Source organism: Pleurodeles waltl, chromosome 2_1 (genome assembly GCF_031143425.1).
Source record: "Pleurodeles waltl isolate 20211129_DDA chromosome 2_1, aPleWal1.hap1.20221129, whole genome shotgun sequence".
Taxonomy (NCBI): domain Eukaryota; kingdom Metazoa; phylum Chordata; class Amphibia; order Caudata; family Salamandridae; genus Pleurodeles; species Pleurodeles waltl.
Genome location: NC_090438.1, coordinates 286,537,012 through 286,550,275, shown reverse-complemented (window position 1 = coordinate 286,550,275; position 13,264 = coordinate 286,537,012). Strand labels below are relative to the sequence as shown.

Below are 13,264 nucleotides of genomic sequence, written 5' to 3'. Positions count from 1 at the left end.
GCACAATGCAGGTCAACACATCAGAAGTAAGTAAATAAGATGGATAATGAAGCTATTCAATGGTAAGGAATGGGCAGGCTCTAAGCCCACTATAAATTAACAAAATATCTTGCAAGCAAAAGTGCATGCACTGTCCCAGGTGAGACCTAGAAAAAGACCTGAAAGCAACACTATAGTCTTCTTTTTTTTGTTCTTTTTAAGTAAACCACATTATTAAAAACGTGCACAATTAAGTTACTAAAATGGGAAAAGGTATTTAATTTCACCATTAGAGCAGAAGCTCACCATATACATTGTTGGCTGGCAAATTGAAAAACTCTAAGGAGTACATGAGGCCCATGCGTAAATGTTATATTGGGCAATGAATCCCACAAGAGGTAGATAAATCATCTGGCTTTTGACATGTTAGAAATGTTTAAAATAAATAAATACAAGCCTTAAAAGGAACACTATGACAAGATTCTGTATTAAAGCAAAGAGTGAATATCTACGTACCCTTTTCAGCTGATAAAGTCTGCTGCTGGGAATGTGAATCGGAGAGGACGATGACGGCAACTGTAAAGAAATGAAAGAATGATTCACGAAAAGTGCAAAGGCAGCCAGCACCCTAGCAGTACCGGAGAGGCAGAGCCACAGTCAGCCATTTCACCTCAAGTCCAAGCCATCTTCTCATTTCCACCATGCCTCCCATCCCCTTGAGTCTCAAATTTCTGATTATCCACCAACAATCCCACTATGGACAGCTCTTCACTCAAACAGAATTTTGTTTGATTTATTAGCCCTTTCCACTTTTACTGCACTTGCCTTGCACTCGAAACAAATAATGCTCCTCCTTCCCCCATCCCATGAAGTTCAGGGATAAGCATGTGGAATATAGATCCCCACTTCCCTTCTTTAAAACCAGATACTCAAATCAACACTTAATTCAAGTGCAAATGTAATTGGCTTAATAGCCTCATGGATGTCTAACCCTAGTGCTCATTCTTTCCCCAGGACAAGGGCAGAATTATGGACTATGGCAATGGTCCAAACATAGGGCCCTACTCAAACCACCCTAGTATTTGGTACAGCACCAACCTGCCACACTCACAGCTTTACCATAGCTAAAAATGTCTGGATGCCTAAACATACTCACTACCTTTGCCACTTTTGCCGCCTTGTGCAGCATTTAGATGCTGGATCATAAGCCTACTAGAACCTCTACTTCTGCAACAACTCTATGCAGACCTCAAAACTGCTGCTTCTGTCCTAGTATTCAAGAGGACCTATGCAGTGGTATTCAAAGAATGACCCGGGGGACGCATGCGGTCCTCCTGAACTTAACATGGGCTCCCCCCCACCCCAACCCCAACCTTTACTAGCAGCTCTCTGGTAAACAGCAGCAATGGGCTATAGTTTACTTGCCAGACCACTAAAATTCAGAAAGTTGTCAATTAAACGTGCATTGATTTATCTACAGGCTACCTGAAGAAAAACAAAAAAAACAGAAGGTGTCCTGAACCACTTACCTTTAGAAACACCACCATTTTTAAACTTCTTGCATTAAACGTGCAAAAATATGATGAAGTCTCTTCATAATTCAAAAAAGTATATTTCATTAACATGCTGAAGTGGTTCACTTTAGTAAATCAAATTATAAGGAATTGAGCAGTAGTTTTCACAAACCAAACTTAGAAACAGTTAGCCTCATCTCACCATGACAACAATGGCAATAGTGAATTAAGAGGCAACTCAGGTGTCATGTGGACCTCGCTGGGTGGCCTGGGTTACCACCATACATGGCCAAACTCATAGTTTATTAAATTAAACACAAGAGTAGGTTTCATACAGCACACATCTTGAACTCAATTTCAAAGTGTTTATATATGTGATGATTAATAAAAAAAGGAGAGAAAGGTGAATAAAACTATAGCCTGGGATTACACAATTTGGTCAAGTGGGGAAGCCAGGATTGATGCCAGGTTTTCAGATTTCACTTTTGCAAATCTATTTAATTCCTATTCAATAATCTAGTTACTTCCTTTGTACACTTGACTCTCCCAATGTAGCAATAGCAAGAACAGAATACTTACTCCAAGGAGCAGGTGCGGTAAAGAGATAGCAATTCAGATATAGTATAACACAGTACTGACAAATCTATGACTTATTAGAGACTAGGTGCTTAACTTAAAGGGTGAATCATGTACATACTTTCTCTTCCGCTATGACCCCATTACCTTCCCCCCTCTCCAAACCCCACTGTCTAGATGAGACACCTGGCTCTACCAAATCTTATCTCAGTAGGCAGCAATTACATTCATCAAAAAGTCACATTTAAGTAATGTTCCACATGTAACATACTTCTTTGTTCTCAAGCATACATACAGAGAGAACTGTAATTTTAGTTCATTTTAGGCATGTTTCACTGAAAAGTCTTAAGGCACCAACTAGAATGGTACATGAATAGAATAAGATAAAAGAACATACACTAAGACTTGTTCAAACTGCCAAGGTTTTTGTGAAAAAGGACCAATTACTTGGCACTGCAGGAGAAGGGAGGTACAGCTCAAACAGTAGATTTTCTACTACCAAAGAGATCTTTAAAGATAGAATGTAATTCAATTTTTCCATGACTGGATTAAGATATGGGCCTCTTTAGGGATAGGAAAATCAGACAAATATTTAGGATCCTATTGATGTGTAGCTTTGTAGGCAACAGCGAGTCATATTGTCCTGTCAGAAGGAGCAGGAATCACTAGTGTAGCTAAATTTAGGAATAACTAAAGTTTGTCCGATGTTGCAAACTTTTTGAAGGCGTTTCAACAGTTTTGTTTTGCGAAGAGCTGAGACTGAACGTCAGTCAAACGGTGCTGGAAAGAAACTTAAATTATCCATCAATATTTGATTAGATATTGGGTACAGCAACTCAAAAACATCCCACCTTTTCTTGAACACAATATATTGGGGTCTAATTTGTGTTACAAGGGTATTGGAGAAGACCCATTATTTAAGAACACCATTTTAGTATATGGAACACATCTGAATTCATCTACGCTTCATTAGTTAAGAGAATAATGTATCTCTGCAAGCTGACCCAATCCATTTTCTGAAAAACCCATGCACAGACCAGCATGAGTATTCATGTGAAAACCAGCACTCTGAGCACCCTGACAAGCAGACATACCTCAACACTGAATAATACAGGTAAGAGAAAGGGTCCTGGAGAGTCTCAGAAGGTTGAAGTAATAAGGAAATAAGGGTTATCTGCTGTGACCTCAACCAACTGGTTTAGTAGGTTGGATCCAGATAATGCAAGATTGGTCAAATAGTGTATTGACAGATTAACTTGTGAAACACAAGTTGGTTGATGTTTCTTACTTGGATTTTCTTATAATCAAGCACAATCTACTGAATGTACAGTGGGTTTAATGGAAAAAAATTATGAGTGCCTCTACAACTTTGAAGTAAACCAGACATTATACAAAGTTTACGTTGCAGAAGAGTGTTAACAGCCAAGGCTGATGGAGGTGGTGTCTTCAAAAAGGTGAGGTGAACATAAGTTCAGTAGAAAGTCAGGTGGCTTTAACTGATTTTGTCCATTATCACAAAGGTAAGGATTCTTTTAAATAGTTACCAAAACAGGATTTTTTTTGTCCATCATTCGTTCGAGAAAAGCCAGGTTTTTGTGTAATTTAAAGACTATTGCACGAATCATTGCGAATGAAAATATTTAGTATTTTAAAATATTGTTTTTTAAGGCCTCTGAAATCACACATATAAGAATGGCACCAACAATGATGGCGAAGTTAGGGAAACAAAAGCAAGCACATGTAGAAAAGTTTTCCGGAGTGGAGCAGATGTTGGTCATTCTTAAATACTAAAGGCTTTTGGAAGACAATTAAGACTAAGCTTTGAATCTTACCAAGTCTACAGTGGGTTATGGCAAAGGTTAACAACCCCCCCTCTCCTCCAACACACACACACACACACGAGGAGGAACTCCTGATGTTTGTTTTAGGGCAGTAAATGTGGAGAATTATGACAAGGGGTCAGAACTTCAAAAGAAGGGTACTAAGTTAGTTGCTTAAACAGATCAGCAACAGATCAGCGCTAAGAAATCATCTTGTTTGGTGGTTCGTTTTTACAAATGTTTTGCTGGAAATAAACAGAAAACATGATAAAACCCCTCTGGACAAAGCAGACAACAAACTGACAGGATATACATCCAAATACACATTCTTGCACATCTAGAGCAGACAACCCTCCCAGCCTAACTACCCCCAACCGGTCACACAACATTGGTAGCACATAATAGACAGACACTAGCCACAAACATACACAACATGCACACAATCACTGGGATCATCACGCAAAACAGACACAAATCAAGCATGCAGATATAGTCGCAGTAGACGTATTCACACAAGAGAGACAGAGCCCAACTCTTGAGTGAATTTTGGGGAGGGAGGTGAAGAACAGAAATGGGCGTTGGCAGGAGACTTTTGTGCAATCACCTTCATAAGTCCACTGGTGCCCATCAACAGCCTGATTTCCTAATGGAGGGTGGTGGGCCTAGTTGAGTTGAAAGCTGTTGAAACCTTCTACTCTCTAGCTGGCGCTGAAGAGTGAGTCAGAGAAAAAGTTAAGAAACGTGTTTCCTCAAGAATATCCTGCTCACAAGACTGTCAGAGGCAGTAATTGTTTTCTACCACACCACCACCACCACCACCACCACCTCTGTGCTGTAGATTGCAGCAGCAGGGTTATTTACTTTTACCACTGAAATGCAGAATTAGGTTCTTCTCCTTTTTACTTCATGGCAATGTTTCTTTCCGATGACAATGTCGCAGTGATTTAGTGAGACTTCGCACAAGTGCTTTTTGGTGAAAACAAAAAAAGTTTACCTTCAATTGTGCAGCTGAGTAGTGCCATTAAAAAAAACTGAAAAACGGATAGTTGAATGTGCCCTGCAAGCACAGCGTCAATCCTTTAACTCAAGGCTACCAGCACTGGAGAAGAGTGACTACAATAGAGAGGAGCTTATAAATGGTTGTATGAACCAATGAAAGGAGTTTAGAAATACTTTAACAAAATGCAACATTCAAAATTGTGGCAGTGGGAGCAAAAAGAACAATGAGGCTCTTCCCAGCACGACCACTCCTTTTTGAGAAGACTGCAGGGGTGGTGTTGATTTTTATGATGGGCAAGAAGATTTAATGTCTATTTTGCCCAATGGACAAGTAGACATTAAATCACGCAAGTAGCATACGAGCTGTGAACATTCTGGCGCTCACAGCCAATCAGAAATGCTGGGAGAAAGCCAGAGAACCTTTGGAGGCCTCTGGCTGGCTAGAAGCCTATTGCTGTCAAAAGGTTGGCACTGTGCCTGCTATAGTGTTGCAAGTTGGCATCTTCGCATGCCATAAAACATTAGAAGGAAGAATGCACAAGACGTTTACCATACTTTCATGCAATCCACTCCAAACAAAATGCTGCTCCTGCTGCGACGGACTCTGTGACTAGTGAGTTCCGAGGTGTACCTTTGGCTGCAGGAAGTGTGGGCTCTCACTGACCTCATCACTGCTCCAATGGTACTTGGGCCCACTGCGCACCTTTCCATTGGCGGAGCTGATACAAACCCCCTTTTACACCAGGCATGCAACAACCTCATTGGATGGCTGATGCAGCCTTGGTGTGGGTCAGTCTGTTTGCTTCTGTGTTTCACGGCAAGTGACAGCAGCACGGACACTAGAACAGGAATGGAGGAGACCAGCAAGTGAAGAGCAGATTCTTAGAAGTGCTGGTGTGTGGCTTTGCCTTTGAGTGCTGGTGTGCAGACTATGACCTTCGCCTGTGTCCAACACCTGAATAGTGTGGCATTTCCTCAGCCGCAGGATAGCCTGTACCCTTCGGGGAGCTATCCCAAGGCCAACAGCTCTCCAAGGTGTGTGTTTACAGGACTGGAGAGAGGCAGGCCTGGGGGATGTTATGCATTGCCTTTAATAAGGCCCAAAATGAGCTTGCTCTGGGATTCCCATCCCCTCCTCCCCCATCCCTCATCACCCATCCCGAGCAGCTGCACAGTCACTGGGAATCACTGCTGGCATGGTATAAGAAACTTCTCAGCTTCTGAGCAGACTGGTCATGGGGACCGAGGAGCACTTCTCATATTGAGATGAAATGGAGAGGATAGCCTGCAGACTATACAGTGGCCTCTATCCAAGTTAACTGCCTACCAGAAGCCAGCATACATGCAAAGTAGACCTTCTTGCAGAGGTGGAAGTTTAGGGTTTGGTAACTTCACGAGCTGACCAGTGTGCTATTCGCAGATTCGTAGCCCCATCAAAGGTGCTGCCAGATTTGGAATCGTACGTTTTTGCAAGATAATTGTTTGCACTTTTTCTTTGTCACCCACAGCCCACACACTTGTTCAATCCTTGTCATAGATTCATTGGTATGACATTACAAATTAATGCTAGGAAATAACATTTCTTCTTTTGAGGTACAAGACTTACATTTTACTAAATTTACAAACATTCGTATAGGGGTTTTCAGACAGCCCTTTTCATTTATGGTCCGTTGTGTCATTAACATTTAAATTCCGCCCAATGCCGCATGGGTCAGTAGGTCAACCCACTTCAGCCACTGGTTAACTTCACTGTAAGTGAATATTTTCATAAGGAGCACATCCATCCTTACACTGCAGTCAGGGATGTGAAATTCCTAAAGCCTGACTACAAAGACATTGTTTGAGGTCAAGGACAACAAGTTTTCATGTTTATTTTGTCATTGGGACAAGTAGGCTGAACCCCATGCAGCACAGACCCTTTGGCTGCCGGTTTACAGTTCCACATTATGGATCAGAGGAGGGCATTGTCTGCAGTTAAACTCATTTTTGTGCCCATATGTTAATGCTGTTTGAACTTGTACTTATGGTTCATTAACAAAGTATTTAATATTAGGGGGAGCACTCTAAAGAAACGTAAGCTCGGACTGCACTTCTGACAGTTGGCACAGTATAAAAACATGTATACAATTTCGGAAAGTTTAACAATATGAGGCTAGGTACATGCTCCCAGAATACTCTCTGATTAGATGCAACTATTTGCAGAAGCTAGATAGCAAGATTGAGGAGTCTTTGCTTTCAAAATAAATGTTCACAAAAATGCAACTTAAGAGAAACAAACCATTTTGCCAAACTACTGAGAAATTCTAGGTACAATTTCTTTGAGGCATAATCTTATAAAAATGTGTTGATGCATGCTAGTATTCCCAAAAATATTCATAATGAAAAAATCAGTGCAACAAGATTATGTGAAAAATCAAATAAACAATCCTTGGCTAGCCCAATAGGTCTGACATTGGTGGTCAGCCTTTTGGTTTGGCCAGTGCAAGTCATGTTTTACATGGTTTTTGTAAAACTTTATTATTGTGTGATCTGCAAGGCCCTCAACCATTACAACAAACATTGGCAAAAAACAAAAAATTTGATCTCAAAAGCACACATTGACATGTTAGTCCCTGGCATTGAACACAACTACTTTGTCTGCCAATATGCTCCTTGTGAAACAGCAGAATGCAGTCACTCACAGGGAAGCCAGTCTATAGATATAGAAAAAATTAATTAAAACAAGTATTGGTTAACTCAAGTCCTAATTAGGGACTCAATGCCTAAATAAAGTCACAAAAATGCACCCATGTTGTATGCCCTTGCATTAGTGCAGATTTGCAGCTTTCATGAAATCATCAATAATCTGCAGAAGTAGGCCTGGAAATTGTACGTCGAGAAAATATTTGTAAACTGCATTTTAGCACAAGCAAATATGCATGTGTAGATTTGCTCATGCAAAAATCTGTTGAGCGTTAATAAATTAACTTTCCATCCAATTACTGTTCTAATTTTCCCCTTGTCAGAAGTAAATTTCCAACCTTTCTCAGTATGGGAAAATATTAGAGAAGAGCTGGTAAAAGCCCCTAAAACATGAACGCTAGTAGGTTTGCAAAGACTCCAAAGCACATTCAAACTCTGGAAATATTGTGAAATGCTACCTCCAGCTCCACTATGCAGATCTGTGAAAAGGTTGTCAAAATGTAAGAATTGCTAGAATTCAAACCCTACTATAGTACGAGCCCTGACAAAATAAGAGATGCTGTTTATCAGAGCTCTTATATAATAAGATTGCTGCCATAAGTTATCCCTGCAGTAAGTAGCACCAAAAGAACAAGTTTTTTTTTTGTTGTTTTTTTTTTTAACAGGACAAGTATATTTTTGATGCAATCTGTGAAATGGACAACTAGATATTTTATAAAATTAATCCCCCTCCCACCCCCCCCTGCAAGTATAGTCTCAAACTTGATCACTTTGTCCTGTTAATAGGCAAATATGTCTCAGCCAAGTATATTCGACTTTGGATAAAAATAAAAATAAAAGTAGTAGGACTTAAAAAGAAAACCTAAGAAAAGGAAACCAAAAAGAACCAGCTGGGGCTTGTACTACTACACAATCTTTACTAAGCAAAAAACAAAATGTATGATGCTGAAAAAAGAAAACTAGTTTTTCAATCTCACTCAGTGGAATTCTGGCCATGGCTAGTCCCGAAGGAAAGTCCGGAGGGAGAAGGACCAAAAAACGCACTGCACTATTTGCCAAAAGTATCCTACTGTAGAAGTCAGCTATTTGGGGTCAGGTAAAAATGCATTCTTATGTGGATGTGAACAGTTGAGCATTGAACCAATCAGTTCCTGAAACTAGTAGTGCACAACATGAGTTTCATGGCGCCACCAGGAAATTAAAGAAATGGTCGTGCACTCCCAGTTTCTTACAGTGAGTACCTCAAATTCCAGTGCCCCTACAGAGGAGCTCCTCATCATGCAAACACTGCAAAAACTGAATGAAAGCGAAAGAAAGAAACTGACCATCTTCTTTACCAATGCTTACCTCCTTGCAAAACAAGGTAAGCCACTCTCAGACATGAAAACCCAATGTAGGGCTATGGAGAGAGCAGGTGTGGATACCGGAGAAAATTATATAAACCGTGTAAAACCCTCAGAGATTATAAAATGTGAGGCAGATATACTATGGCAGCACATCAAAAAAATAGTTTCAAATTCTCATTCCAACTGCATTATTACTGATAGTATCATCATTGAACAGGAAACTGTGCTGGTGAAAGTAGTCAATGGTGGGAAATCCTACACTCTATTTGCAGATCTTGTTCCAATCGAGCAGGCACAAGGAGTTATGGATGATATAGTTAAAAGAATCAAAAGGTTATCTTTGGATTTAATAGATATGAGATCTACAGAACCTCCAAGCCCATCACGAACACCTGTCAATTTCAATAGTGCTGCAGTTATGATGGGATCTAAAGGGAGGGTTGCATCACTCCTGAATTAAGACATTCCTTTACTTCTGCCATTCCACTGTGTAGGTCACAAGCTTCCGCTTGGGATTCTAGACACTGTAAAATCCAATCCCTCTATTTGTCAGTTTGAACAAATTTTACAATGGATTTTCAAATTTTATTGGGATAGTCTTAAGAGGCGCCATAGAAATTTCCACTATAACTGATGAAAGCTTTGCACATTTCACCGATTTTAAACAAGTTGGATGGGTATCCAGCAAAACCAGGGCATGGAACAAAACCTACAGACAGTGGTTCTTCTACACCTGGGATAGGTTGCAGATGGGAGTCTACTTCGAAGGCAAAAAAGTACCTCTCAATTGTAATTAGCTTTACATTTATTAAACATTTAGTCTGAGAAATGTTCTGAAGCCAATGTCCCAGCTTTCAGAATTCATTCAGTCTAATTAACTGTTTTACTGCATGTTCCAACTGCTAAAACAGAAGTGTACATTGACCCTAGTAAGCCTTAGAAGTGAGTTTGGTGAATACATGCAGCAGTTTGAAAAACTGTACCACCCCGAAGAAAATGTTTCAAAACATTTCTACTAATGGCTGGGAAATAAAGTTTTCAGGACACCTCCCACCAGCAGCAACAATCCAAAGTGACGGGCACCATTTTGCACCTTCCTGGAGTCCCAGGGTTGACTTGGGAAGACTTGGAGAATGTGCATGGACGCACCCCTGGTTGTTTGCCTTAAATGAAGTTCCTTGTTGTGTAATATGTGAGGTAAGTCGGATGATCCTGCCATTGAGTCTGACCTGCCGCCTTGATTTGTATGTTGTGTTTCTTGTGGAGTTGTGCCTGGAGAGCTCTTGCATTCAGCTTATGTTTAGGAGTGTGCTTCACGTTGTAACTCTACTTGATATAATGGGAGGCCACTCGGACTGGTGGCCTTAGACATGAGGGGTTCCTTGATTTACAGGGTTTTCTCTTAGCTCCTCTTGTGATGTGATATTTGCACACAGAGGATTCTCCTGTGGTGTCTTCGGCTCCCGGGCCATTGTTGTTGTTTTATTGTTAAATTGAATAAATAAATAAATATATTTATTTAAAAAATAAATAAAAAAAAAACAGTCCAAAGTGACAGTGAGCTCATTGACAATGTGGTTAACTACAATGATGAGAAGTTTGCAAATTTTAATTGCATGCCCGTTCAAGGATTTCAGACATTTGATTATACACTGTGGCCAGAAGGTAGAGAGGAACTCTATAAATATGGGCTCTCTGATATTGAGGCAATTGTTCAACATTTTGGGGTAATTTTCACTACAGACAAGAGGTTGGCAATCGTAGAGGAATTGTGCAGACTTACAACTCATAATAAGCTTTCAGACCACAGGCATTCCTGTTTTGCCTGCATACTCCACCCTTCTAGCAACAAACCTTATACGCTGACTAATATAATAAAGCTTGTGGAGATGATGTTCACATTCAGTGCATCTACAGCAGAAGCTGAAAGTGTGTTTTCCGCAACAAATATTATTAAGAGCCCGCTAAGACCATGGTTAAATCGATGATGTTCTCCAATACCTAATGCTTCTCAAGATAGAAGGACCCACCTTTGAGGAATATGACCCCCACCAGAGATACTGATTTCTAGTTCACAACAGGAGGCACAAAGCATGTGTGCAGACAGAAGAGGCCACATCTATCATAACTATTGAAGTATTGTCAATAAGAGTCTTACAATTGCCTGCTAAGCAAGATCATTTACTGTTGTATTCCTATATAATTTCTATACTTTTGGATAAAACGGATAATATTGCTTTTCAAGTTTTTCTTTAGCATTATTCAAAAGGATTGAATTGTTTATTGATTTTAATAAAACCAATTAAAAATATTAAATGTTTCTCTGTCAGCCCTTATTATTGATGTAGGGAGTAGGTGGGGCAAGTGGATTTTACAGGACACGAAGATCTCCATGGCATTTTGTCCCTTGGCCAAGTAGTTTTTTTTTTTTTTTTTTTTTAAATCCACACCCATGTATTTTTTTTTGTTTTTTTAAAGGTGTTAGTGTGTCATGCTATATTGATTTGTATAGCGCACAAATTAACCAACAGGGTATTCAGGGGCTTAGGCATGGTGTGTGGGCCTAATGTATTTATGTCAAGAGCCAGGTCATCAGCTTCTTGCAGAACTCCGGAAAGGAGGAGAAGGCTCTAATGTGTTGAAGGAGGTCGTTCCACATCTTGGGTGCCAGTAAGGAAAATAAGCGACCTCCAGTTTTGCTTGAGCAGATTTGGAGGGGGGAGGTTGCACCAGTGAGACAGAGTGTAGGTGTCTAGTGGTTTGAGGAAAGCGTATACAGCTGTTCAGGTATTCTGGCCCTGTGTTCTGTAGGGTTTTTCATGTGTGCATGAAGTTTGAATTAGCAGTGCTTGTGAATGGGGAACCAGTGAAGCTTCCTGAGGTGTGGTGTGATTTGGGTGAGGCATGGGAGGTCGAGTATAGGTCTTGCAGCTCAGTTTTGGATGGCCTGGAGTGTGTGTAGAAGTTTCTTTTTTTTTTTTTTTAGATATTCCCACGTAGAGTGGGTTGCCATAGTCCAGCCTGCTGGTGAGGAGCGCTCGAGTGATGGTCCATCTGGTGACTTGAGGCAACTATTTGAAAACCTTTTGCAGCATGCATAGGATATGGAAGCAGGGGGTGCACACTGCATTTACTTGAGCCATCAAGTTGAGCTAGTCATCTAGCATGATACCTAGATTTCTTGCGTGGTCTGTGGATGTTCATCCAAGCTCTGACAGCCAACAGGTGGAATCCCACGGGGAGGATATGTTGCCAAAGACCAGTACTTTGGCAACATATGTAGTGTAGAGTGTAAGTACACTCTGCATTTTTGGAACGGCTATCCTATTTCAGCCTTATTGCCTTTTAGAGATTTAACAGTTTAAAATAAGTTACAAAGCCTCTTTCGGCTATTTAGTATTTTTACTCTTTTTACTGTGGGTCGATCTGCTGTTGGGAACTTTTAACCAAAGGACTCAGTTTTTTCAGTCCTCAGGGGTGCTACTTTTATAAATATAGTTTTTTTGGTTTTTACTCTCTTTTTCTGCACCGGTGCCAGGTTTTGGGGGCACCTGGTGCATCTCCTTTTACTTTTTATTCGGCAGCCATTAAGGTGCCATTTTCCGGCAGCCATCTTGGTTGCCGGTCTAGTTGTTGGTGCTGGAGCCAGGTCAGGCCTCCCCCATGCTCTTTTTAAACGTGGGCAGCCACCGGCCGCGCAGCGGGCGCGCCGCTGGGCGTCTGCGCCCGTCCACGCCCTGACGAGCCCAGGGCCCAGAGATGCTGCTTGTTTTAGGTATTCAGCTTCACATCTTTATGCTTTTAGAAACACCCAGATATGTTCCACTCCTGTAGGGCCTAACCAGTCGTCTGTGTGTCCCCCCCTGTTCTAGATGTTCTTGGGCTCCCAATTTCATCTCGCCTTCCAATACCTCCTTCCATCAATTAGGTAAGCTATTACTGCTTAACTGCCGCTCCCTAGCGGCACACTCCTTACATATTCACATGCTCCTTGAAGAGCTATCACCAGATGCCTTGTTTCTCACTGAAACCTGGCTGAATGGAGATTCTTCAGCAGATTTATGCAGTACCTTATCCCCTAACTATTCTATAGTTGATTTAGACAGACTTCATATGAGAAGTGGCGGTATAGCTATTATTCACAAAATCTCCATTAAATGCTCAACATTCCCACTGGAAATTCCAGGATGTGAAAGTATGTTCTTCTCTCTGCACTTGTCGTCTACTTATACTTTCTCAGGAATCCTTCTCTATCGCCCCCCCAGCCCGTGTGGAGTCTTTTTAGAAGTTATCCCGGAGGCAGTGGCCAGTTCTATTGGGAAGGCCTCTAACTTAACCGTCCTCTGCG

General features: G+C 41.0%; 1 protein-coding gene across 2 annotated transcripts in view; it reads right to left on the bottom strand.

Moving 5' to 3' along the window:
• The window catches only part of PABIR2 (PABIR family member 2), a 217,075-nt gene that overhangs the window by 129,359 nt on the left and 74,452 nt on the right, over positions 1–13,264 (bottom strand). For both annotated transcript variants that reach the window (XM_069212491.1, XM_069212489.1), the window contains one exon: positions 496–555. In XM_069212491.1, the coding sequence (XP_069068592.1) occupies positions 496–555 (60 nt within the window). The remainder of the gene's footprint in view (positions 1–495; positions 556–13,264) is intronic.